The sequence below is a fragment of the Melanotaenia boesemani genome, chromosome 14, assembly GCF_017639745.1.
Source record: "Melanotaenia boesemani isolate fMelBoe1 chromosome 14, fMelBoe1.pri, whole genome shotgun sequence".
In the NCBI taxonomy this organism is placed as follows: domain Eukaryota; kingdom Metazoa; phylum Chordata; class Actinopteri; order Atheriniformes; family Melanotaeniidae; genus Melanotaenia; species Melanotaenia boesemani.
The window spans coordinates 21,860,094-21,887,103 of NC_055695.1; the positions used below are offsets into that span (position 1 = coordinate 21,860,094).

General features: G+C 38.2%; 4 protein-coding genes across 24 annotated transcripts in view; 1 reads left to right on the forward strand and 3 right to left on the reverse strand.

Annotated features, from left to right (window-relative positions):
* Positions 1-41: 41 nt before the first annotated feature.
* LOC121652770 (olfactomedin-like protein 2B) lies at positions 42-6,923 on the reverse strand. 2 transcript variants are annotated; one of them, XM_042005762.1, is made up of 8 exons: positions 6,397-6,923; positions 6,008-6,271; positions 5,656-5,763; positions 4,486-4,653; positions 2,871-3,099; positions 1,672-2,643; positions 1,144-1,320; positions 42-1,058 (listed from the first exon to the last, which is right to left on the reverse strand). In XM_042005762.1, the coding sequence occupies exons 1-8, from the start codon at positions 6,559-6,561 to the stop codon at positions 442-444; spliced, it is 2,700 nt and encodes an 899-aa protein (XP_041861696.1). In that variant the 5' UTR covers positions 6,562-6,923; the 3' UTR covers positions 42-441. The 2 variants fall into 2 exon arrangements, with proteins under 2 accessions (XP_041861696.1, XP_041861697.1); XM_042005763.1 differs by having other exon boundaries at positions 6,008-6,200; positions 6,397-6,504.
* Positions 6,924-7,096: 173 nt separating this feature from the next.
* Positions 7,097-27,010, reverse strand: part of LOC121652768 — a 33,821-nt gene continuing 13,907 nt past the window's right edge. For 4 of the 16 annotated variants that reach the window (XM_042005748.1, XM_042005752.1, XM_042005750.1 and 1 more), the window contains 17 exons: positions 26,362-26,502; positions 26,026-26,220; positions 25,623-25,766; positions 25,288-25,482; positions 24,874-25,032; positions 24,539-24,733; positions 11,927-12,070; positions 11,592-11,786; positions 11,185-11,328; positions 10,850-11,044; positions 10,439-10,582; positions 10,104-10,298; positions 9,697-9,840; positions 9,362-9,556; positions 8,958-9,101; positions 8,623-8,817; positions 7,097-8,461 (listed from right to left, as the gene is read on the reverse strand). In XM_042005748.1, the coding sequence (XP_041861682.1) occupies positions 7,698-8,461; positions 8,623-8,817; positions 8,958-9,101; positions 9,362-9,556; positions 9,697-9,840; positions 10,104-10,298; positions 10,439-10,582; positions 10,850-11,044; positions 11,185-11,328; positions 11,592-11,786; positions 11,927-12,070; positions 24,539-24,733; positions 24,874-25,032; positions 25,288-25,482; positions 25,623-25,766; positions 26,026-26,220; positions 26,362-26,502 (3,488 nt within the window). In that variant the 3' untranslated portion in view covers positions 7,097-7,697. Of the gene's footprint in view, positions 8,462-8,622; positions 8,818-8,957; positions 9,102-9,361; positions 9,557-9,696; positions 9,841-10,103; positions 10,299-10,438; positions 10,583-10,849; positions 11,045-11,184; positions 11,329-11,591; positions 11,787-11,926; positions 12,071-24,538; positions 24,734-24,873; positions 25,033-25,287; positions 25,483-25,622; positions 25,767-26,025; positions 26,221-26,361; positions 26,506-26,631; positions 26,839-27,010 lie in introns of all 16 variants that reach the window. The other 12 variants (XM_042005747.1, XM_042005751.1, XM_042005749.1 and 9 more) reach the window with 5 other exon arrangements.
* Positions 13,409-18,478, forward strand: LOC121652772 (torsin-1A-interacting protein 1-like). Of its 4 annotated transcripts, none has more exons than XM_042005770.1 (8): positions 13,409-13,843; positions 14,552-14,674; positions 14,986-15,162; positions 15,709-15,813; positions 15,972-16,094; positions 16,218-16,340; positions 16,429-16,479; positions 16,565-18,478. In XM_042005770.1, the coding sequence occupies exons 1-8, from the start codon at positions 13,762-13,764 to the stop codon at positions 17,401-17,403; spliced, it is 1,623 nt and encodes a 540-aa protein (XP_041861704.1). In that variant the 5' UTR covers positions 13,409-13,761; the 3' UTR covers positions 17,404-18,478. The 4 variants fall into 4 exon arrangements, with proteins under 4 accessions (XP_041861704.1, XP_041861702.1, XP_041861703.1 ...); XM_042005768.1 differs by having other exon boundaries at positions 13,410-13,843; positions 14,986-15,186; XM_042005769.1 differs by having other exon boundaries at positions 13,410-13,843; positions 15,969-16,094.
* Positions 19,927-22,598, reverse strand: LOC121652777 (olfactomedin-like protein 2B). Of its 2 annotated transcripts, none has more exons than XM_042005780.1 (4): positions 22,303-22,598; positions 21,914-22,177; positions 21,597-21,669; positions 19,927-20,123 (listed from the first exon to the last, which is right to left on the reverse strand). In XM_042005780.1, exons 1-4 carry the CDS (start codon positions 22,465-22,467, stop codon positions 19,942-19,944), a joined length of 684 nt encoding a protein of 227 aa, XP_041861714.1. In that variant the 5' UTR covers positions 22,468-22,598; the 3' UTR covers positions 19,927-19,941. The 2 variants fall into 2 exon arrangements, with proteins under 2 accessions (XP_041861714.1, XP_041861716.1); XM_042005782.1 differs by having other exon boundaries at positions 21,562-21,669; positions 22,303-22,594.

Sequence of the window (27,010 nt, forward strand, 5' to 3'; positions counted from 1 at the left end):
CTACTTTAACATCCCTTCTAATCCAAATAAAGAACACATCCTCCATGTGTAGCTCTGAGCTTTATTGCAGTCTTCTCTACAAAGTCTATCTGGGAATAAGTGATTTCACAAGGTGGACTTGTGGCATACATTATGATGCAAAGAAAAATAGAAAATTAAATGCTGTTTATGAAACAAAGATGTGATTTGAAGAACTGGGAATTAGTTCAAAGAACCAGATTTTATTTCTGTGCAAAAACACCAGCTCAAATACTTTGAGTATGTACAGTTGACTGAGGAAACAGGCTCACTGTTTTAGTTATTTAGGTACCCATTTAAAAAAAAATAATGGAAACACTTTAAACACTAAAATATATGTACACATTTGGCCCATCTGTCTTCATGCTGAAGGCCATGTGGACTGATCTACAATCCATTCAGTTAAAAGGGTACATCAGTCCCTTAATAAGAGTCTACATAGGCAAACTTAATGTCATATGTGACTTGGTGTCCATTGTCCCATGCATACAAAACACCCTCTTTAGGATTGTAGTCAATCTGTGTGGTATAGGTGTAGTTATTTATGAAGGGCATTCTAGGAATCATTTGAGTGTTTGTGTGTGTGTCAAAGGCATATTCTAGGTTAGCATCCTTTTGGTTATAGCTGTCAACGGCATACAGGACGCCGCAAACGATGAAGCAATTCCCAAAACTGTTCCTTCTAAGCCCAGTTCTCCAAGTGGTCTCTCTCTCCATGCTGAGGTCTAAGGGGTTCAGTCGACTTAGAACAACCACCTCCTGTAAGAAGCCCTCGTCATCCAGTGCTGGGTAAATAATCCACAAACCACTCTCGTCAATGGCAAAGTCGATGTCTGAGTGGCTGCGCCACTCCCAAGGTGATGATGACTCCTCAAACAGGGCATCATGAAGCATGGTCCAGGCAGCCACGTGACGCTGTCGTAGGTCAAATTTGATGATGTCACGGGAGAATGCTCGGTTATAGTAGAAGGCCCCTCCATAGACCACATGTCCCGTGCCAATCCAGTTGTAAGGAAGCTTGTAGGAATTGGTGAAACGGCCTTGAAAAGGATAAAACCTTGACTAAGCATGAGATTTATCAAATAGAATAAAGTCTGGTTTACTACAAAAACAACTGGCTCTTACCTTGTTTAAACACTTCCAGGTTGTGGAACTCTAAGAGGTTGTTTCCATAATAGAAGTTTGTGACATAAATTTTGTCATCAGCAGCCTTTGGATCCTTCATCCATGCTCCCTCAGTTCTGCCATAGGTGTTATGAGTGACTGGCTCGGAGATGGTTGCCAATGTGTCCTTACATTCCCCTGTGAAAAAGACACAGAGAAGTATAAGTAAGGATTAAAGCCAGCTTAACAGTATCCAGACCAATGCCAATGAGTCTGAAAATAATTACGGGCTTTTGTTTTAACCAGCTTGAATCACATAATGGATGAGGTTGCCCCAGGAGTGATGGTGGTAAAGGTTTAGGAATTTACTGAGAAACATCCATTTGTTTTTCACTAAATAAGAAATGTTAAACAAAGTCAGTCCTCTCCATTTGGCAACAAGTAAATGCATTTTTTTCTTTTCTTTTGGTAACAGATTTCAAGGAAATCTTTTATAAGTAAAATTTTTAACTGTGAGTGGCCATAGGTACAAAATTAATAATTATTTACCAGGTTTCTTTGAAGATGATTCCTCCTGTCTTTGCATTGGTTCACTGGCATCCAGGTATCCTTCCTCCTTCTCCTCCTCTTCCCAGCTGATTTTGTATTTCTGTTTGACTCGAGTGGACTGTCTGGTAATGGTAGTGGTGCTGGCTGAAGAGAAAGGTGCTACAGTTGCGGCATTGGTCAGAGCAGGGTTAGGAGGTAAAACTGAGACTGACAAGTCGGTGGAATCTGTTTCTTTTTGTGGTGTTGTAGCATCAGGCTGTGTGGATGTGGGAGGTGTGGGATGTACTGTAGCTGAGCTTGTGAAAGCTGTAGCAGATGGAGTGCTGGTAGTTGAAGCCTCTGCCACAGGGTGTCGTGCAATAGTGCTTGGATAAGCCGCTGTCCTGCCAGATAGGGTTTGTGTTTGGTCTCTCATTTCAACACTAGAGGTTTCCCTCTCAGCGACGGATGCATTTACCGTTGTTAATGCTAGTACCATTTGCTTTGTGGTGGTATTATTAGAGGGTTGAGTTGTGTTTATTGTAATTTGAGTTGTTTCCTCAGGAGTTATACTTAAAGATGAATCTACTACCTCAGTCACCAAAGACATTGGCCACTTGGTGACTTCAGGAGTGTGTCTTTGAGTAGTCTGTGGCATCATGTTTGTGGTTTTCTGTTGGTGCACTGCACTGGTTGGTCCAAATCTGACACTAGGTGTGGTTGCTACATCACTTGTTGACTGTGGAGACACATTCACTGTTGCCGTTCCAGCGTCACTGATTATCTCATTGTGAGTTTCTGAAATGGGCTCAGTTTCTTTTGTTGTCACCGATTGGATGGTTTTCCTAGAATCACGAACAGAACCTGATGTTTTTACTTGGAATGATCCAAATCCTGGTCTCATCCTGGGCCGAGGGGCTCTGTGTAGAAGAAGATTCTCTTCTATGAAAAGGTTGACTGAGCCATCACCGCTGAATCCATGATATTCAAAAACTAAAAAAGAGAAAGGGGAATATAGTCCACACACACACACACCCACACACAGATAGATAGATAGATAGATAGATAGATAGATAGATAGATAGATAGATAGATAGATAGATAGATAGATAGATAGATAGATAGATAGATAGATAGATAGATAGATATGACCATTTGTGAGTGTATATGTATACACTTGCTTTAAAGTGATCTTAAAGTGACAGCTACTTTTGACTTACAGTTCTCTCCAGGCTCACCGTCATCTGCCACCATGGGATCTGGTTCTGATTTGTAAAAAGTCATCCCTCTGATGATCATTCCATTTGGGCCAGTCTTCAACACCTGTGGAGCTTCCTTTTGAGCCATGTTTTTCAGGGTCACCTGAGGTCTGACCTCAGTGATCTGACCAGGGCCATCTGTCTGTGGCAAAGGTGGATTTTCCCCAATAAACTTCCCTTCATACCTCTCCTGTTAATGACAGACAGACATATGCAGGTTCTAGAAAAATCCTTTAGTCCACAGTAACATCAGACCAATACATCTGTTCTGCTAAAACTGCATGTCCTCTCTTATTTTTTTTGGGACACAACATGTCTCCAAATAAACTAAATCCACTTCTCTCATCATTTAACACCTTTGGCTAAGACATGAGGGCTTACAGTTCACATTCATAATGTCCATATCTGCCATTTTAACAACCAGAACAAACACACAAACACCGCTTAACTTGTGATAGCTTCTCCTACAACTTGCTAGAGCCCCACCCAGGAAATCAAATTAAAATTTAATTAATTTTATAGACTGTGTGACTTATTAATTGTTAACAAGCAACAAACATAATTTGGTGATGTTAATATTATGAAAAAGTTCATTTTTAGCAAAGGGGATTTTCAATAAAGAGAGAACTTTTCAGCAAACGTTAGTTAAAGCATCTTGTTTCATTCTGATTTTCTTTAAAATCCTCATTGAATGTTTCCCACAAGTTCCCCTGAGAAACATCTTAAGCTGGCGAATCAGCTGCATGTGGAGTTTAGGTCTACATAGTGCAGCACTGCTGGACTTCCTCTCAAGTTTATATTAAAGCAGTCAGGAACCAGCACCCAGCAGGACAGTTCCTGATCTGAGGTCTGCTATTTTTCCCTGATCCTGCCAAACCTTTCAATTACCTCAATGGTTCTTTTACACATTCTTTTTGCTTGACAATGACTTTACGAAGGAGTTTGTTGAAAGTGCATGTTGCTTTTGTGTAGATGAAATGTTGGAGGCTTAGACAATATTTACTAGGTTTTTAACATTTGTGTCTTTCCTACAATGGTCAAATAATTGGACTTGGTTTGCATAATAACCCTTTTTTTATGATTACCAAGCAAAAGTGCAGGTATAGTGATGTTAATGAGACAAATACACAGAAATAACCTCAAAAAAGGTCTTTAAATGACCGTGAATTCCCAAATCATATGAGGTAGTATAGATTTGCCTGAACAATAGAAAGAATGCAATAAGGCAGAAGTGTTTACAGTTAGAACTTCAAATACTTTATCTGTTATACTACAGCTATTTAGTAAATATGACAAATGACTATTTAACTTGCAATCCGGTTGAAGAAAAGTTCTCATTTTATAATTTTTTTAGATGTTAAGCAATTTTTTGTAAAATTGTAGTATAAATAACTGGTGTATAAAAGGAATTTGTTGTGATTTGGCAACAAAAGGTGTTGCATATTGTATTGATACTAACAATACACTGTTACTATTATTGCATCTGTATAATATAGTATGACATGTACTGCATGGAAATCATTACTGGTATACTCTGTTATGACCATGTTCCTGTCTGTTAAGTCGGTGATATTACCTCTAGGTTTTGATATGCTGCTGCCTTTCCACCCTCATTGAGCCTCCTCTCATTCTGATGCTGATGCTGAGGAAGAAGAGAAGGAAGTGGGCCTTCAGTCACCTCTGCTTGGACTGGAGGACTCTCCTGAGGCTTCTCCTTATCTACGCTGTGGTTTGGAGACACCGCCTTCAAAAAGTCAAGGACAAATTAAGATATGAACATAAATTAGAGCAGCTTTAAATGAAAATAAGCTACAGTTTTAAATATGGTATTGCTATTTTGAGTTGTTAATGGGACTTTCATACCTCATCGTGTCATTTTGACATATCATAGAAAGAAAAGTGTTGGAGTTAAAACTAATTTCTTTTATAAATATGTTGTGACAATAGAGGACCCCAAAATTAAGGGGCATCTTCAAAAACCTACAACTTTCCTGCTGACATATTCTGTAAAAAAAGGTCTGTACACCAGATGCACCTTTCCTAGAATGGACTTAAAAATGCAGTGATCATCTTTGTTAATCATTGCTGACATCACTACACATCTCTTGAATAGCAACATCCGTTTCTAATATGTAGAACCTGGACAGTCGACAGTGATTTTTACCCTCCAGTTAGTTTTGCTGCACCTGTTAGGGTGGGTCAGCTTTGTGATTTATAATGGATATGAAGTTTGGTGACTTCAGCAAAATCCTAGCTGCTCCACCCAACTTTCATCCAAAGAGAGTTGTCATGAGTTATCAAACCTGCAGATGCAGCAGCTGTTCACAAGGCTTCTTTAAAGACATGCTTTTCTTAATCTGGAAGACATGAAAATAGGCTTGACTCCGAAACCCCTCCGTGATTGCAACACTATTTGGCTCCAGCTTCTCTCTGGATTAAAGTCTTTGCTTTCATTTAGATAATATTAATATCTTTCAATTATTCACAAAAGTATTAAAGGGAAAAACTATAGAAAGATGTCGCTAGATATTTGGTTTTTGAGAAAAAATAATCAGTATTCTGTCTGATAAATTTCCAAATGATGGAAATAATCAGCACATCTTCCAGGTCCAGTTCCAAACAAATCTGAAGCCTGTCCTGAAGTATTTCATTAAATCCATTGAAGAGTTCACCAGTGTAAGCATGCATGCTACTATGATTTAGTCATTTAATTGTATTTGCATACAGTGAATTGCTGTTTTTGCACCTTTTCGATGTAATCCACACGATCTAGGAGCTTACTGGTAACGGAGTGCAGCTTCAGTAAATCCATTCCATAGAAAGAGCCCTCCAGCAGCTCAAGGATGGTGGGCAGCTGCAACGATCAAGTACATCCCTTGAAAAGAGTTTATCTCAAGACATGCCAATAAAATAGATCCTTCCCCAACTCTTTCAAACTGAGTTTCTGATGATACACACAATATGAGAATATTCTTTTCTGAATCTTATCAAAAATTAAATCAAGGCTTCTTTACAAATCCATTAGCGACAAAACTCTTGGATCTTTTGAGCACTTGATGCGCTTGTGCGAATTGAAAATGGACAAGATGAGGCTTCACCTTGACATTTTCTTTTCCAGCTTCCCTAAGTTTTTTAAGCCTGAACTCTCCCTCGCATGGGTTGACCGCTGACGGAGGAGCGATGCAGGCGCACTTGCACTGTGGTCCTGAGGTGATAGTCTCCACCGTGTAGAAGTCCTGCGCGGTGGCGCTCCCTTCTTCTATCCGCCGACAGGCGCTCCTGCTCAGGGGTCTGACAACACATTTACACCGACAGTCAGAGCCTTCCGAGAGGGCTTTCACTTTGTCAAAATCACCCAGCAGCTATAAAGAGAAGAGGATGGATGTATTTTCCACCAGACTGAATCAGAATTTTACCCACAAAATAATTATAATCAATAAAACATAAATACATAAAAAACTCATCATAAGGAGGCATTTCCTCCTACCTTTGAAATGATGCTCTCTTGACCCTCAATCTCCTCTTGCAGCCCGTCAGTTTCCTCTACGCTGCTTTCAAGTTGAAACCTTGGATCTTCACCTAAGGACTTAGGTGCCGCAAACCCCCGTGAGAAAACCGCGCAGCACACGATAACAGCGCATAACCTATACATACTGTGGCTCTCTGAGCTCCAACAAATCTAATATCACAAGTTATGAACAGCAGGCACAGCCTGTCACCAGCTTGTTTATCTTCAGGGAAATTTTCATAGCCTCCTTATAAGTCCTAAAAAAACAGAGCATATCCAAAGGTTGCATAAAAAACAGCAACATCAAACTTTCAGCGCGACGTCATCTTTCTCGTTCACAATGAATGACAGATAGAGATGCAAAAATAAGAGAGCACTCAGTCAGAGATCGGCCGGCATCTGCAGCTGACAGGAGGCGGACCTGATCACACTGACGAGGAGGAGCTGACCTGCTTAACGGAAGACTTCTCAAACATTATGTGCAGCTTCGGAGTGCGCAAAGCATACTGATATTCATTCTAGAAACTTCTCACAGGCGGATATTTAAAGTAACAATATGTATATTTGTTTCCAAATCAAGCTAACTGCCTGTTACAAAACAACCTGATGTTGCTTAGCAACTCTGCAGCAGCCCGGTTGTGCTGCCCTCAACTGACTCCAGGGACAATAAATGAAGCACTTTAAATACAATAGTTTATTGTTATTTTAAGGCACATTTATACAGATTTTTACCCATTAAATTTCTACTTGAAGTGAAACATGTACATGTATACAGAAAAAAAGGACATAGAATTTTCAAACAAGGCAAATGGTGCCATGTAGGTATGAAAAAGATTTTGACACAATAGAAAATTAAACAAAAACGTAACCCTGTGTTGTGATGCCAAAATAATAGCTATACCTGGTACTTGTTTTATGATCATTATTTAAATAATAATCTAATCTTGCATTAAATAAGTTTTAAATGCAGCAGTTCACATTAAAATCTATTAAAATCCTATTTTCTACTCTGCGATTTATCATTTACAATTGATCAAAGGACTAAAAGAATAAAGTGCTATAGAATTTTGTATCTAATTTTTGTACAATGAATGGAAGCAGTTTTTACAAATATCCCATAGCATTATGTCTTATTCAATCTTCATCTGTGCTGAACATTATTTAAATTTACAAGAACCATTCAGATCTTTAAAATCACTACAAAGAGCCCCAGAAAGTCAGAGATCTGATAGATATGTGAGTGCTTAGACTCAAAGCTCAAACTGGAGTGGCTGTGCTCTTTAACACCCTTCCTGTTCTACGCTTTCCTCTGCTGCCACAGGCAGGATAAGGTGAGAAATGCAGCTCCACAGACCAACATACTTATCGAGGTCCATCCTATCAAAGGACACAGGGTAGTCATCAGACAGAAACTTTTTCTGAAGGTGATCGTCCACCATCTCTTCCACAGTGCTCAAGTGAATCTTTGTAGGGATCTCCTCTTCCTCACCTAGCAGTACTGTAAAAATCAGAAAAGTCTTTTTATACGCAGCATTTTCGTGATCACAGTAGCGGTAGAAAATGAGCGTGGAGCCTGGAGGCAACTCTTCAAAGCGATGAATGACAGCTACAGGTTTGTCTCCCTCGAAAGCTCCCTGTAACTTGCTGTCAATGTCCAACTTGACTTGGTCACTGTCTTGGCTGGCTTTGCTGGCTCCATCGATGTGGAGGACAGAGGCATTGAGTGCAGAGGAGAAGGCAGAGGCCAAACTCTGAGCTAAGCAGTGCAGCGTTCTCTCAGCTTTGAGACCAGATGTCAGGATTAGACTCACTGGCTCAGTGGGCTGGGCAGTCTGGAGGTGTCTCTTCAGGTGGATTCTGCTCCTGGTCCAGAGTACAGCACGCTGGTTAGGAAACTGAGTCTTTACTTTTTCCATCTGCTTGAGGAAGATGTCTATTTGCCGTACATCCTTTTTCTGAGGTGGAGATTCAGATTTTAGGTGATGCTGTATCAGGATGCCTAGGATAGCCACTCCACACACTACTATCCAGAATATTTTTTTTCCTGTGGAGAAATGGCCAGTGTTATTTCAAAAAGATTCATAACTACTTTCAACTATTATATCATGAAAAACACACACACACTGTATATTTTTAAATGACAACCACATCAGAGATTTTCTGAGTCAATACTTGTAGATAAGGGGAAAATTATAACAAAATTACCAGCAGAAATGTTAGCAGCCCCTGAAACTGCTGCTTCAGTTGCCTCAGCAGAGGTTGGGCCAATGGTTTCTACATTATTTCCCTGTTCATCTGACTGTTCCACCTCTGATGTTTTTAACAGAATTGGTGTCTCTTCTGGAGCTGCATTCTGCAGTGTGTCCTTTTCGTCTTCTAGAGCTGAAGTATTCAACAAATCTGGCCAGAGAGAGAAAAAAAGTTCAACACTAACAGATAGGGGGAAAAGAAATCTGATGAATTGAGCCATGCATAAAAACTTCCTTACTAGATACACCTATGCAAACAGTCCCAGATATTTCTGTAAAGTAAAGACTAACCTTCCCCATCTTCGATGTTTGTATCATTAATGGCTGTGGGGTCTCTTTTTGTGGGCCCATCAACCTGCTCATCCATTCTGTCATTCAGTACTTCCGGAGGGTTTGCTTCTAGTGGTTTCCTATCTCTGTTGCAGTCTTCCCCTGCTTAAGTAAAAAAAAAAAAAAAAAGAAAACAAAACAAAACTTAACTTCCACAAAAGCCTGATCATTTCTATGTCTTAACTATCCAGAATATTTTTTTTCCCGTGGAGAAATGGCAAGTGTTATTTCAAAAAGATTCATAACTACTTTCAACTATTATATCATGAAAAACACACACACACTGTATATTTTTAAATGACAACCACATCAGAGATTTTCTGAGTCAATACTTGTAGATAAGGGGAAAATTATAACAAAATTACCAGCAGAAATGTTAGCAGCCCCTGAAACTGCTGCTTCAGTTGCCTCAGCAGAGGTTGGGCCAATGGTTTCTACATTATTTCCCTGTTCATCTGACTGTTCCACCTCTGATGTTTTTAACAGAATTGGTGTCTCTTCTGGAGCTGCATTCTGCAGTGTGTCCTTTTCGTCTTCTAGAGCTGAAGTATTCAACAAATCTGGCCAGAGAGAGAAAAAAAGTTCAACACTAACAGATAGGGGGAAAAGAAATCTGATGAATTGAGCCATGCATAAAAACTTCCTTACTAGATACACCTATGCAAACAGTCCCAGATATTTCTGTAAAGTAAAGACTAACCTTCCCCATCTTCGATGTTTGTATCATTAATGGCTGTGGGGTCTCTTTTTGTGGGCCCATCAACCTGCTCATCCATTCTGTCATTCAGTACTTCCGGAGGGTTTGCTTCTAGTGGTTTCCTATCTCTGTTGCAGTCTTCCCCTGCTTAAGTAAAAAAAAAAAAAAAAAAAAAGAAAACAAAACAAAACTTAACTTCCACAAAAGCCTGATCATGTCTATGTCTTAACTATCCAGAATATTTTTTTCCTGTGGAGAAATGGCCAGTGTTATTTCAAAAAGATTCATAACTACTTTCAACTATTATATCATGAAAAACACACACACACTGTATATTTTTAAATGACAACCACATCAGAGATTTTCTGAGTCAATACTTGTAGATAAGGGGAAAATTATAACAAAATTACCAGCAGAAATGTTAGCAGCCCCTGAAACTGCTGCTTCAGTTGCCTCAGCAGAGGTTGGGCCAATGGTTTCTACATTATTTCCCTGTTCATCTGACTGTTCCACCTCTGATGTTTTTAACAGAATTGGTGTCTCTTCTGGAGCTGCATTCTGCAGTGTGTCCTTTTTGTCTTCTAGAGCTGAAGTATTCAACAAATCTGGCCAGAGAGAGAAAAAAAGTTCAACACTAACAGATAGGGGGAAAAGAAATCTGATGAATTGAGCCATGCATAAAAACTTCCTTACTAGATACACCTATGCAAACAGTCCCAGATATTTCTGTAAAGTAAAGACTAACCTTCCCCATCTTCGATGTTTGTATCATTAATGGCTGTGGGGTCTCTTTTTGTGGGCCCATCAACCTGCTCATCCATTCTGTCATTCAGTACTTCCGGAGGGTTTGCTTCTAGTGGTTTCCTATCTCTGTTGCAGTCTTCCCCTGCTTAAGTAAAAAAAAAAAAAAAAAAAAAAGAAGAAAACAAAACAAAACTTAACTTCCACAAAAGCCTGATCATGTCTATGTCTTAACTATCCAGAATATTTTTTTCCTGTGGAGAAATGGCCAGTGTTATTTCAAAAAGATTCATAACTACTTTCAACTATTATATCATGAAAAACACACACACACTGTATATTTTTAAATGACAACCACATCAGAGATTTTCTGAGTCAATACTTGTAGATAAGGGGAAAATTATAACAAAATTACCAGCAGAAATGTTAGCAGCCCCTGAAACTGCTGCTTCAGTTGCCTCAGCAGAGGTTGGGCCAATGGTTTCTACATTATTTCCCTGTTCATCCGACTGTTCCACCTCTGGTGTTTTTAACAGAATTGGTGTCTCTTCTGGAGCTGCATTCTGCAGTGTGTCCTTTTCGTCTTCTAGAGCTGAAGTATTCAACAAATCTGGCCAGAGAGAGAAAAAAAGTTCAACACTAACAGATAGGGGGAAAAGAAATCTGATGAATTGAGCCATGCATAAAAACTTCCTTACTAGATACACATATGCAAACAGTCCCAGATATTTCTGTAAAGTAAAGACTAACCTTCCCCATCTTCGATGTTTGTATCATTAATGGCTGTGGGGTCTCTTTTTGTGGGCCCATCAACCTGCTCATCCATTCTGTCATTCAGTACTTCCGGAGGGTTTGCTTCTAGTGGTTTCCTATCTCTGTTGCAGTCTTCCCCTGCTTAAGTAAAAAAAAAAAAAAAAAAAAGAAAACAAAACAAAACTTAACTTCCACAAAAGCCTGATCATGTCTATGTCTTAACTATCCAGAATATTTTTTTTCCCGTGGAGAAATGGCCAGTGTTATTTCAAAAAGATTCATAACTACTTTCAACTATTATATCATGAAAAACACACACACACTGTATATTTTTAAATGACAACCACATCAGAGATTTTCTGAGTCAATACTTGTAGATAAGGGGAAAATTATAACAAAATTACCAGCAGAAATGTTAGCAGCCCCTGAAACTGCTGCTTCAGTTGCCTCAGCAGAGGTTGGGCCAATGGTTTCTACATTATTTCCCTGTTCATCTGACTGTTCCACCTCTGATGTTTTTAACAGAATTGGTGTCTCTTCTGGAGCTGCATTCTGCAGTGTGTCCTTTTTGTCTTCTAGAGCTGAAGTATTCAACAAATCTGGCCAGAGAGAGAAAAAAAGTTCAACACTAACAGATAGGGGGAAAAGAAATCTGATGAATTGAGCCATGCATAAAAACTTCCTTACTAGATACACCTATGCAAACAGTCCCAGATATTTCTGTAAAGTAAAGACTAACCTTCCCCATCTTCGATGTTTGTATCATTAATGGCTGTGGAGTCTCTTTTTGTGGGCTCATCAACCTGCTCATCCATTCTGTCATTCAGTACTTCCGGAGGGTTTGCTTCTAGTGGTTTCCTATCTCTGTTGCAGTCTTCCCCTGCTTAAGTAAAAAAAAAAAAAGAAAAAAAGAAAACAAAACAAAACTTAACTTCCACAAAAGCCTGATCATTTCTATGGTCATCCCCTTCTGAAGGAGAAGGTCCTTCTGTACCAGGCACCCCCTTATTTTCAGCTGAATTATTATCTGCAACCAAAACATAAATTAAGTTTCATCAAAGACAGTCATTGTTGAAACAAACTCATGTTTTATCTATTATGTAAAAAAGACCTGTTTTTTTCTCTTTCTTGCCCCAATAAGGTCAGAGCAATCAGATTTTTCTTTCTTAGATAAATGTATTGTCTGTTCTATAACAGAAGTTCATCTGTGACACAGCTCGAGAAAATTTAAAAACATTCTTAATTCACATTCACAGCAACAATTCTTACCTTTAAATTTGGGCACCATGTCTTCACCACTGTTGTTTGGATCCTCTTTGGTTGCAGGTGTAGGTGATAAAAGTGGTATATTAGTAGATTAAATGATGGCGTAGTTTATACAGAAATATATTTAGTATGGGATGAATAACTATCAAGTGTGCTTGAATAATTTACCTTCTGAATATTGCTGTTTCACATCATCAGAAACATTCGCTGGTCTAGACTTATCTCCTGACTGTGTTACACCTTCCTTAAGATCTATTAAAAGTATGTTTATGTAAATATGTTGAAGAAAGTTTCAAGAAAAAAAAAAGGCTTTTATCTCTGGTTTTTGAGTACCTTCTGTGTGCTGACAGAAGACATCCAGGCGATCTTGCTGCTGTTCCTCTGCCATGTCTTTAGATTGGGGCACTTTACTTCGATCAAAATGGTTCACTGGATGGTTCAAGGCTACACACACAAGACGATACATACATACATTTATTTGTGTGTATATATATACGTGTGTATATATATATATATATATATATATATACACACGCAAAGCCACGAGTATATCTATGCTCAAAGTCCAAACTGATGTCAATCTACTAAAATACCTGTCATGTTGGCTATTAAGAAATCTTGAAAAAAACTTTAAAACAGTCATAACAGTACATACAGAAAAAACCAATCACTATGTGAACTCGAAGTCTAAATAAATTTAATAATCTCTTTCGAACGTTCTTTGGGTTTTGATCTATAATATTTGAATGCTAATTGATTGTACGACTGAATTAGCTGCTAGCACAGCAAGAAAACTGATGAGGAGAGCAGCACAGTTAGCTAGGTTACTGGGAACGTGGATCCAACATCATAAATATCTTTTTTTATTATGTTGTGTGCGTAACCCCTGTATACTAGTCAACGGGTTACGTGTTAGACAAGACAAGAATAGTTTCGTTATCGTCTGAGACGCTAATTTTGCTAGTAGTTAGCAAACAACCAATGGCTTCAGTTCATATACGGTTTTGGTGTATAATACAATTTCATTCATCTACAAAAAGGTGTTAATATTTAGTTTTGTATAATTACCAGCTTAAAGCAATCGTTTCCTTTACATATCAGCGGAGTTTAATGCTTCTCAGTCACAATAACAGGAAACCATATTGGGGCGGAACTTTCAGTGCCTTCCTTGTTTCCAGAAGTAAATTTGGTGTTGCCCGGAAATTGACACGTTCCGTCCACTGTTCCTTGCAGTGGGTTTTGAATGTTATGTTGTGTTGTATTGATTAATTGATGTTTTGGGATTGTTTGGTTGATTTTTAATCATCAATGGATTCTAAGATTACTAAAAACAAAGGTTCTACCCCTCCGAGACGATCGACAAGGTCTCGGGAAAAAGTGGCAGGAAAAGGTAAGCAAACTGACAGAATAGCTAGCTTAGCTTTCTAGCTTTCAACGTTTCCCTCGAAGTTTAGCATCCACGTATTTGAATATCTCCTGAAACCACAGTGTACTTTCTTTTTTTTTTTTTGTGCGATTTGTCATTTAATTTTACAAATGCGATATAACTAAACGCAATGTTTTTTTTTTTTTTTTTAATAACAAGAAAACAACAAGAAAACAAACAAAAAAAACAACTTAAATTGCAAATGAACAGACAGACCCTGAAGCAGGAAGTATGGACAAACTCAAGTATGACACTGACTTGTGACAATCTGTAACGGTAAAATGAGACGATACTAGCGTTTCGCGCGACAGGTGTCTTGTGGGATGTTGCCAGTTTATCAGTTTCCGTCACCCTAATATTTTGGGAACTTCTTTTGCATTGTCATAAATGTTTAGTACGTTTGTTAAATGTTTATCAATATTATTTGACGAAATAATGTACCCTACCTCTCTAAAAATAGTCCAGAAACAGTTTTATGAACATGAGAAAAAAACTCAAATGAGTTGACTACCCTTATATTCCGTTGTCTTACCTGGACCGTGTCTATGATTTGCGGGGGAAATTAGTGACCCACCTTAAATCTCTATAGTCCATTATTTTAATGAGGTCTTGGTCAGTATTGAGCAAATTTATTGGTATATTTATTTTGAAATTCATTTCCTTAATCTCCAGCACTGAGCTTTGAACCAACCCCCCGGGGGCCTCTTAAACGGACCAGAAAGAAAACAGAAGACCAGTCTTCAGCGGCAGTTGTCAATGGTGCCACAGATGTGGAAAATGGCTTGGAAGACGAAGGTGGGATGCTCCAATTAATGGTATTTCTATAGTCATAACAACTAAGATACCTATTATTTACACTGTTTACTTGATACTATTATTTTTAATTAAGAGTCCCCTAGCAAGAAGAGTTGACTGGGCACTGCAGGAGCAGATGGTGACAAGAACTATGACAGTGACACTGAGATGGATGTCCAGGAATCAACTGAAGAATTGGAGAATTGTGCGATTTGTCATTTAATTTTACAAATGCGATATAACTAAACGCAATGTTTTTTTTGTTTTGTTTTTTGTTTTGTTTTTTTTTTTACTTTTGGTTTCATTTTTAGGCATCAGAGTCATCTTTAAAACTACAGGTGAAGTGAATAATCGACTGGGCACTGCAGGAGCAGATGGTGACAGGAACTATGACAGTAACACTGAGATGGATGTCCAGGAATCAACTGAAGAATTGGAGAAAAACGAGGACCAGGAAATGGAAACTATAAAGGAGTCTTCAAAAGACAGTAAACTACCGAAAACATACAAAGGTTGAGGCTGTCAGAATCAGTACACAGTAGGATAGACACTTTTAATGATCAAAGATTAACATTAGACTCATATTTTTGTTGATTAATCTATCACCTGTTTCTATTACTGCTCTGCAGAAGCCAACTTACTTGTTGCAATATAAAATATTTTTCTCAGTATATGAAATATGATTCAATGTAATCATAAAGTGCAAAGTGGAATTGGTTTTCACCAGCGTAGATGTTCACTGTGCTTTCCCTGCTGGTTTCCTATTGATTACCAAATATACTGCACATAATTTTACACAGTTTTGTGCTCTGAGTCAGATCAGGACCTCGTTATAGAATCTGATTTGTGCCAAGATTTTATACAACCCCAGTCCTTTTTTTTGTCTTGATTTAATATAACTTCTAATGCGTGCAGCTGTTGTAAGTAAAAAAAAATAATATCACTTTAGCTGGTGTACTATTTCCATTTTTCCTATCTAATTACTGCTAGCTTATCACTTTTAAATAATGATGATTTTGTCTTTGTATAAATAGACTCCCTTGGTGCTACGAGGTTATCTCCTCGTGTAGTGCTTGGTGAACGCTGTCAAGTGATTCATTCTTCCAATAAAGATCAAGACTATTTGAAGCCCAAGAAAGGTAGGAGAACACTGCAGCTTCTTTCTGCACGTGCAAAAAATAATTAAAACCTAGATAATAAATGTGCATCATTCTGCCAAATAAGTGTTAGTTTTAGAGAAGATAATTTGATTGACTGTAAACTCACTTATTTGTTTTGTTTTCACTTAAACCAGCAGTAAAAGCAAATGAGTCTATCAATTCTGTTATACACCTCAAATCAACGGAGCTCAAACATGATGTGATGATCAACAGCATGGCTGATTATAAAAGGACAATGGAGGCCAAAATTAAGAGCACAGGTATCAAACTGTTGATATTTTATCCTTAAGTCATTTTTGTGAAGAAAGATACATTGAGCGTCTGTTGAATGGATTGTCATCTTTGGTAAGATTTTTATGTTAACGATGAAACCTCATTTTTAGATAAACCCAGAGTTAACCATTTTGGCCAAAGCGTGTTTCCAGCTTCTCAGAAAACTTATGCAACACAACGATGTGTGAATAACATTCCAATAAAAAAAGAAACCGTTCATGCCAGAAAAACAGGTATTGCATCTTCAGCAGAAAATAATTTGCTGCATCTGATGTAGCTGAGACTTTTTCAAAACTGATACAAGATTTTGACTTTTCGAAGGCACAGAGAAAACTACTACTAACAACACAAGATCTGTAAATTCCTGTAGAGGTAAGCAGAACTTGTTTTAATTATAATGCCTTCAGACTCAGAATTCCTCATGTTTTGCTACTAATGTGGTTCTTTGTCCCTGCAGGATTTATGTGGTATTTATGGCGTTTGGTTTTCCTGGTGCTGCTCTGCTCGGCAGCCTTGCTGGCATACAGGATCATTCCTGTATTCCAAAGGACAGCAGGTAGTGGAGGGCATCCATCCAGGGAAGTGAAACTAGAAATGTTTGCTGAACAGCTATCACTTCTTAAGACTCAGTTCCCCCATCAGCAGTCTGAGTCGTGGAGGAGGATTAAGATCCACCTGGAGAAGCACCTTAAAACAGAACAACCCACAGAGCCGGTCAGTTTGATCTTCACCGCAGGCCTCAGGGCTGAGAGGACACTGCACTGCCTGGCTCAAAGTCTGGCTTCCACTTTCTCATTTGTCCTCAATGCCTCTGTCCTCCATATTGATGGAGCAAGTAAAGCCGGTGAGGATAGCGATAAGGTGAAGCTGGACATTGACAACCAGCTGCAAGCAGCTTTTGAGGGAGATAAACCGGTGGCGGTCATTCATCGATTTGAAGAGTTACCTCCTGGTTCCACTCTAATTTTTTATCGCTACTGTGATCACGAGAACGCCGCATATAAGAAGGTGTTCTTGTTGTTTACTTTGCTGCTTCCTCAAGATGAGATCAGCAGTCAGCTCAGTCTGAAGGAGGTGGAGGAGATGGCGCAAGAGCATGCCATAAAAAAGCTGGTGGGCTCTGAGAGCCAAGCAGCCTTTAATAAGATGGATTTTGACAAGTTTGGGGGACTGTGGAGTCGCATCTCCCATCTGATTCTGCCTGTAGCGTCAGAGGTGGAGGTAGAGCAAGGTGGATGTCCATATAACAAACCAACATCCCAGAAGGAAACTGTGTTGGACCAAGCAGATTCTTAGTACTGTGCAAGAAGCTACATAACTGTGGTAACAAGGAAACATTTGTGTACTGTGATATTTCACACACAGACTGGATTTAAAACGTTTAAATGATCCCTGTCAGAGATGAGAACCTCTCCAATTGGGAGAAATGTATATAATTCAGTTTAAAGGCAAAGAAAATCGTTTTTATATACATGTAAATGCCCTATTTGCATAAAGGTGTAAAGAGAATGGTACATTATCCTATGAGCTTCAGTTTATGTTAACATTAAGAGGTTTTCTCAGGCAGATGTTACAAACTATGAGTTCTTGTGTTGTATCCACAGGACTCTGTCCACCCTCTGTTTTGAAGTATTTTTTCATTCCTTTTAAGCAGCATGGATCCCACTGGGTCTTTCTTCAAAACTTCTGTTTTCTTCCATTTTCTATAGATGTTTTTGTTTTAGGCAGAAATTCATATTTCTTATTTTGTATCAAATCCTGACAATAACTGATGAGCCTACATAGATGTCTCTCCATTGAACGCTGATGTATGATTAGTTTTGCACTGAAAAAGGAAAATTTTTCTTTTTCCTTTAAATATCCATTTTATCCAGATTACAGGCTTTATTGAGAAAATATTTTAAAGTCTTTATTTTCTTTCCTCTTTTCTAAGGATGTATATTTGTGATGTGTTTCTTAGATTGAAATATTTTGTGATAGTTGTATATATTGGATATATTAAAAGTCTTTGCACTTGCCAAGAAAGTACTAAATTATGCTGAATATGTCAATTTTAAAAGCTGAAGGTTTGTGTGAAATCATTTAAATTTGTCTGAATATTTTGACTGAATATGTCTAAAACAAAAATGTGCCTTAAACTCAGATAAGACGGCATCAGATAACTTACAAAACATTCATGATGCCGTATCTTAACATCAAAACTCAAACAAGGTTTCTCCCTTATTACAGATGATTAGCACATAAATAATGTTTATTACTGTTTTGTTTTCCAATTATCACTCGTTCTCATTATTTCATTAAGATTTTGTGTGTGTGTGTTTTGCTTGTATAAAAACCTGAGTATTTTCAATAAATATTATTTTGATATCCAGAAGAGTTCATGATTACATTCAGGAAAAGTGGCTGTACATTAATGCTGCATTATTGGCATTTATACATTAAAAAACAAAAAACAATTTCCATTTTTTTATAGTGGGAAATGGTAGATGTGCTTTTGTTAGTAAGAGATTACAGTTCAACCAGGAAGTTACATGTTTACACAGAAGCTCAATCATTTACAGAAGCCACTTTGGGTAATGAGGTCTGAAGCAGAAAGGTTCAAAAGTTCATTTAATGATTTTGATAATCACAAAGAAAGTTATTAACAAATGTACGACTCAACTAAAGCTACATTATTATAAATCAAAACGGAGAAACAAGGAAACAACAGCAAGTTTATTATCTAAAAATGATTTCAACGTTAGTCATTTGGCCGAAGTTACCAGACGGATGAGTCATCAAACTGATCGATGTAATAGCTGAAGGTTGCTCAAGAACTGACGGCATTAATGATAGACACACAGTGTTTTAAAAAAAAAAAAAAAAAAAGCAATTTACACAAAGTATGTATGTACACATGAAGAACTCGGTTATTCACATGATGTTTTTAAGAATATGTTGCACTAATACCAAGTTTACTGTGTGAAGTTGTACAATCCACAAAGGGGAATTCCTGTCTGCAGCTACTGCTTCATTTCAAGCATCCTCTAACCTTCCATAAATACTAACGTGATTGATGTTGCAAGGTTTTGTTTTCACCTGAGAAACACATTCCACACAGTTACTGTGCAGTAAAATGATTACTCTTTTATAGCATTTCCTTGGTAATGGCTGGCTGAGTCTGGGACAAGGAAGTATGTAAACATACTGTGGGTGAGTCTAAGCTGAAAAGGGACACACCTTTTGTTACTGTTTTTGAAAATGAAAAAAGAAAAACTGAAAAATAATCAAGTTTTAAAAGTTGATATGTTATAATTTAAGTGTCTATACACACAGAAACACATAAAGCTTATAAAGTACAAAACAAAACCAAACCAGTAGGACACAAGGATATGTAAAATTGAAAAATGAAATTCTGAAATACACTGATATGTTTTTACACAGGTGGCTGCACAGACCTAATTGAACTGACACTGAAATAGTCCAGGAATGACAGCTGCAGTAAAGAGCAAGTTTCCAATAATGAAGATTACTGCGATGATAACATCCATTTTGACTGCACAGAGATTTTGCTGAAATCCAGAGGCGAATAGGAAAATACATGAAATCACGTTTCTTCTGTGATGCACAATTTTTCTTAGTCCGAGATAGTTGTCATGACAATGCAAAATGTAAAAAAAAAAAAGTGTTATACTGTAATAATGTAAACAGGGTCTCACCTTCATGCCTCATGGCTCATGTTGGTCATCTTCTGACCACTCTGTAACAGAAAATAAACAAAATTATCTGCTTTCAACATTAATTAATATAACATTTCATGTATTATTTCCAGACATTAGAGTATAACATATACTGTTAGTCACCTCTTCTATTTTTGTGCAGTTTCTTTTTTTTCCGAACATTGCGTTCAGAGACCCAGATTTCATTCAAAAGAATCCATACTGTGTACGCTATCAGTACTATAAGAAGCCAATATACTTTCTGTTTGTCTTCGCAGAGGCTAACGCAGTTGACAACTCCAAGAAGGATGACAGCAACTGTGTGCAAAAAATTTGAAAACACAATTAGAGCAATCAAATGGCATTAGAAATATCTGCAGACATGGGAAGTGGAACATTTGTCTTTGGTTTAAATCATAATGTGGACATCTTGTTGGAAAAGTTTGTTTCTGTGAAAATCTGAGACAGTGAAAGATGGTGTGATTTCCAAATGCTAAATTTAAAGATGATGCATCTCTTTCATATTTTAAGCAAACACCACACACAATGTTTTTAAATATGGTATTGCTATTTTGAGTTGTTAATGGGACTTTCATACCTCATCGTGTCATTTTGACATATCATAGAAAGAAAAGTGTTAATACTAATTTCTTTTATAAATATGTTGTGACAATAGAGGACCCTAAAATTAAGGGACAACTTCAAAAACCTACAACTTTCCTGTTGACATATTCTTTTAAAAAAGGTCTGTACACCGTATGTACCTTTCCTAGAATGGGCTTAAAAATGCAGTGATCATCTTTGTTAATCATTCGTGACATCACTACACATCTCTTAAATAGCAACATCCGTTTCTAATATGTAGAACCTGGACAGTCGGTGTAGGTGAAGCTACTCTGACAGTTTGTTCATCACTTGCTTTCCTAGCTTTAGCCAGGTCATTATTTCATTTTTTTTTTCATCATTCATTCGTTTTCTATACCTCTCTGCCCAAATCAGTGTTGCCCTCTGGAGCTGGAGCCTATCCCAGACATTAGCAGGTGACAGGCAGGGTACACCGTGGACAGGTAATAAATATGATCATTTACAATATGTTTTATTTTATAGATTAAAAGTAAATCCACAGTTCATCAACAAATGTCTTTTTCAATTATTCTAGAAGTTGGGCTCCTTTCTGCATTCATGATTTTTACCCTCCAGCTGGTTTTGCTGCACCTGTTAGGGTGGGTCAGCTTTGTGATTTATAATGGATATGAAGTTTGGTGACTTCAGCAAAATCCTAGCTGCTCCACCCAACTTTCATCCAAAGAGAGTTGTCATGAGTTATCAAACCTGCAGATGCAGCAAAGCTGTTCACAAGGCTTCTTTAAAGACATGCTTTTCTTAATCTGGAAGACATGAAAATAGGCTTGACTCCGAAAGCCCTCCGTGATTGCAACACTATTTGGCTCCAGCTTCTCTCTGGATTAAAGTCTTTGCTTTCATTTAGATAATATTAATATCTTTCAATTATTCACAAAAGTATTAAAGGGAAAAACTATAGAAAGATGCTGCTAGATATTTGGTTTTTGAGAAAAAATAATCAGTATTCTGTCTGATAAATTTCCAAATGATGGAAATAATCAGCACATCAATCTGAAGCCTGTCCTGAAGTATTTCATTAAATCCATTGAAGAGTTCACCAGTGTAAGCATGCATGCTACTATGATTTAGTCATTTAATTGTATTTGCATACAGTGAATTGCTGTTTTTGCACCTTTTCGATGTAATCCACACGATCTAGGATCTTACTGGTAACGGAGTGCAGCTTCAGTAAATCCATTCCATAGAAAGAGCCCTCCAGCAGCTCAAGGATGGTGGGCAGCTGCAACGATCAAGTACATCCCTTGAAAAGAGTTTATCTCAAGACATGCCAATAAAATAGATCCTTCCCCAACTCTTTCAAACTGAGTTTCTGATGATACACACAATATGAGAATATTCTTTTCTGAATCTTATCAAAAATTAAATCAAGGCTTCTTTACAAATCCATTAGCGACTAAACTCTTGGATCTTATGAGCACTTGATGCGCTTGTGCGAATTGAAAATGGACAAGATGAGGCATCACCTTGACATTTTCTTTTCCAGCTTCCCTAAGTTTTTTAAGCCTGAACTCTCCCTCGCATGGGTTGACCGCTGACGGAGGAGCGATGCAGGCGCACTTGCACTGTGGTCCTGAGGTGATAGTCTCCACCGTGTAGAAGTCCTGCGCGGTGGCGCTCCCTTCTTCTATCCGCCGACAGGCGCTCCTGCTCAGGGGTCTGACAACACATTTACACCGACAGTCAGAGCCTTCCGAGAGGGCTTTCACTTTGTCATAATCACCCAGCAGCTATAAAGAGAAGAGGACGGATGTATTTTCCACCAGACTGAATCAGAATTTTACCCACAAAATAATTATAATCAATAAAACATAAATACATAAAAAACTCATCATAAGGAGGCATTTCCTCCTACCTTTGAAATGATGCTCTCTTGACCCTCAATCTCCTCTTGCAGCCCGTCAGTTTCCTCTACGCTGCTTTCAAGTTGAAACCTTGGATCTTCACCTAAGGACTTAGGTGCCGCAAACCCCCGTGAGAAAACCGCGCAGCACACGATAACAGCGCATAACCTATACATACTGTGGCTCTCTGAGCTCCAACAAATCTAATATCACAAGTTATGAACAGCAGGCACAGCCTGTCACCAGCTTGTTTATCTTCAGGGAAATTTTCATAGCCTCCTTATAAGTCCTAAAAAAAACAGAGCATATCCACAGGTTGCATAAAAAACAGCAACATCAAACTTTCAGCGCGACGTCATCTTTCTCATTCACAATGAATGACAGATAGAGATGCAAAAATAAGAGAGCACTCAGTCAGAGATCGGCCGGCATCTGCAGCTGACAGGAGGCGGACCTGATCACACTGACGAGGAGGAGCTGACCTGCTTAACGGAAGACTTCTCAAACATTATGTGCAGCTTCGGAGTGCGCAAAGCATACTGATATTCATTCTAGAAACTTCTCACAGGCGGATATTTAAAGGAACAATATGTATATTTGTTTCCAAATCAAGCTAACGGCCTGTTACAAAACAACCTGATGTTGCTTAGCAACTCTGCAGCAGCCTGGTTGTGCTGCCCTCAACTGACTCCAGTGACAATAAATTAAGCACTTTAAATACAATAGTTTATTGTTATTTTAAGGCACATTTATACAGATTTTTACCCATTAAATTTCTACTTGAAGTGAAACATGTACATGTATACAGAAAAAAAGGACATAGAATTTTCAAACAAGGCAAATGGTGCCATGTAGGTATGAAAAAGATTTTGACACAATAGAAAATTAAACAAAAACGTAACCCTGTGTTGTGATGCCAAAATAATAGCTATACCTGGTACTTGTTTTATGATCATTATTTAAATAATAATCTAATCTTGCATTAAATAAGTTTTAAATGCAGCAGTTCACATTAAAATCTATTAAAATCCTATTTTCCACTCTGCGATTTATCATTTACAATTGATCAAAGGACTAAAAGAATAAAGTGCTATAGAATTTTGTATCTAATTTTTGTACAATGAATGGAAGCAGTTTTTACAAATATCCCATAGCATTATGTCTTATTCAATCTTCATCTGTGCTGAACATTATTTAAATTTACAAGAACCATTCAGATCTTTAAAATCACTACAAAGAGCTCCAGAAAGTCAGAGATCTGATAGATATGTGGTAGTTTAGTGCTTAGACTCAAAGCTCAAACTGGAGTGGCTGTGCTCTTTAACACCCTTCCTGTTCTACGCTTTCCTCTGCTGCCACAGGCAGGATAAGGTGAGAAATGCGGCTCCACAGACCACCATACTTATCGAGGTCCATCCTATCAAAGGACACAGGGTAGCCATCAGACAGAAACTTTTTCTGAAGGTGATCGTCCACCATCTCTTCCACATTGCTCAAGTGAATCTTTGTAGGGATCTCCTCTTCTTCACCTAGCAGTACTGTAAAAATCAGAAAAGTCTTTTTATACGCAGCATTTTCGTGATCACAGTAGCGATAGAAAATGAGCGTGGAGCCTGGAGGCAACTCTTCAAAGCGATGAATGACAGCTACAGGTTTGTCTCCCTCGAAAGCTCCCTGTAACTTGCTGTCAATGTCCAACTTGACTTGGTCACTGTCTTGGCTGGCTTTGCTGGCTCCATCGATGTGGAGGACAGAGGCATTGAGTGCAGAGGAGAAGGCAGAGGCCAAACTCTGAGCTAAGCAGTGCAGCGTTCTCTCAGCTTTGAGACCAGATGTCAGGATTAGACTCACTGGCTCAGTGGGCTGGGCAGTCTGGAGGTGTCTCTTCAGGTGGATTCTGCTCCTGTTCCAGAGTTCAGCACGCTGGTTAGGAAACTGAGTCTTTACTTTTTCCATCTGCTTGAGGAAGATGTCTATTTGCCGTACATCCTTTTTCTGAGGTGGAGATTCAGATTTTAGGTGATGCTGTATCAGGATGCCTAGGATAGCCACTACACACACTACTATCCAGAATATTTTTTTTCCTGTGGAGAAATGGCCAGTGTTATTTCAAAAAGATTCATAACTACTTTCAACTATTATATCATGAAAAACACACACACACACTGTATATTTTTAAATGACAACCACATCAGAGATTTTCTGAGTCAATACTTGTAGATAAGGGGAAAATTATAACAAAATTACCAGCAGAAATGTTAGCAGCCCCTGCAACTGCTGCTTCAGTTGCCTCAGCAGAGGTTGGGCCAATGGTTTCTCCATTATTTCCCTGTTCATCTGACTGTTCCACCTCTGATGTTTTTAACGGAATTGGTGTCTCTTCTGGAGCTGCATTCTGCAGTGTGTCCTTTTCGTCTTCTAGAGCTGAAGTATTCAACAAACCTGGCCAGAGAGAGAAAAAAAGTTCAACACTAACAGATAGGGGGAAAAGAAATCTGATGAATTGAGCCATGCATAAAAACTTCCTTACTAGATACACCTATGCAAACAGTCCCAGATATTTCTGTAAAGTAAAGACTAACCTTCCCCATCTTCGATGTTTGTATCATTAATGGCTGTGGAGTCTCTTTTTGTGGGCCCATCAACCTGCTCATCCATTCTGTCATCAACCTGCTCATCCATTGTGTCTTGCAGAGGGCTTGCTTCTAGTGGTTTCCTATCTCTGTTGCAGTCTTCCCCTGCTTAAGTAAAAAAAAAAAAAAAAAGAAAACAAAACTTAACTTCCACAAAAGCCTGATCATTTCTATGTCTTAACTATCCAGAATATTTTTTTTCCTGTGGAGAAATGGCCAGTGTTATTTCAAAAAGATTCATAACTACTTTCAACTATTATATCATGAAAAACACACACACACTGTATATTTTTAAATGACAACCACATCAGAGATTTTCTGAGTCAATACTTGTAGATAAGGGGAAAATTATAACAAAATTACCAGCAGAAATGTTAGCAGCCCCTGAAACTGCTGCTTCAGTTGCCTCAGCAGAGGTTGGGCCAATGGTTTCTACATTCTTTCCCTGTTCATCTGACTGTTCCACCTCTGATGTTTTTAACAGAATTGGTGTCTCTTCTGGAGCTGCATTCTGCAGTGTGTCCTTTTCGTCTTCTAGAGCTGAAGTATTCAACAAATCTGGCCAGAGAGAGAAAAAAAGTTCAACACTAACAGATAGGGGGAAAAGAAATCTGATGAATTGAGCCATGCATAAAAACTTCCTTACTAGATACACCTATGCAAACAGTCCCATATATTTCTGTAAAGTAAAGACTAACCTTCCCCATCTTCGATGTTTGTATCATTAATGGCTGTGGGGTCTCTTTTTGTGGGCCCATCAACCTGCTCATTCGTTCTGTCATTCAGTACTTCCAGAGGGTTTGCTTCTAGTGGTTTCCTATCTCTGTTGCAGTCTTCCCCTGCTTAAGTAAAAAAAAAAAAAAAAGAAAACAAAACAAAACTTAACTTCCACAAAAGCCTGATCATTTCTTTGTCTTAACTATCCAGAATATTTTTTTTCCCGTGGAGAAATGGCCAGTGTTATTTCAAAAAGATTCATAACTACTTTCAACTATTATATCATGAAAAACACACACACACTGTATATTTTTAAATGACAACCACATCAGAGATTTTCTGAGTCAATACTTGTAGATAAGGGGAAAATTATAACAAAATTACCAGCAGAAATGTTAGCAGCCCCTGAAACAGCTGCTTCAGTTGCCTCAGCAGAGGTTGGGCCAATGGTTTCTACATTCTTTCCCTGTTCATCTGACTGTTCCACCTCTGGTGTTTTTAACGGAATTGGTGTCTCTTCTGGAGCTGCATTCTGCAGTGTGTCCTTTTCGTCTTCTAGAGCTGAAGTATTCAACAAACCTGGCCAGAGAGAGGAAAAAAAGTTCAACACTAACAGATAGGGGGAAAAGAAATCTGATGAATTGAGTCATGCATAAAAACTTCCTTACTAGATACACCTATGCAAACAGTCCCAGACATTTCTGTAAAGTAAAGACTAACCTTGCCCATCTTTGATGTTTGTATCATTAATGGCTGTGGAGTCTCTTTTTGTGGGCCCATCAACCTGCTCATCCATTCTGTCATTCAGTACTTCCAGAGGGTTTGCTTCTAGTGGTTTCTTATCTCTGTTGCAGTCTTCCCCTGCTTAAGTAAAAAAAAAAAAAAAAAAGAAAACAAAGCAAAACTTAACTTCCACAAAAGCCTGATCATTTCTATGTCTTAACTGCCATGGCTACTTAAAAAAATGTGAGTACATTAAGAAATAAGAACCTGTTGAAACACTTGCTGAGGAAAACTCATCTGAAATCTTCTTAGTAGTCGTAGCTGACTCATCTGTCTTTTGTGACTCTCTGTTGTAATCACCATGACTTTCATTATCAGCCAAAATGTTCTCCCCTGTATTTGTTATGTCGTCCCCTTCTGAAGGAGAAGATCCTTCTGTACCAGGCACCCCCTTATTTTCAGCTGAATTATCATCTGCAACCAAAACATAAATTAAGTTTCATTAAAGACAGTCATTGTTGAAACAAACTCATGTTTTATCTATTATGTAAAAAAGACCTGTTTTTTTTCCTCTCTTGCCCCAATAAGGTCAGAGCAATTAGATTTTTCTTTCTTAGATAAATGTATTGTCTGTTCTATAACAGAA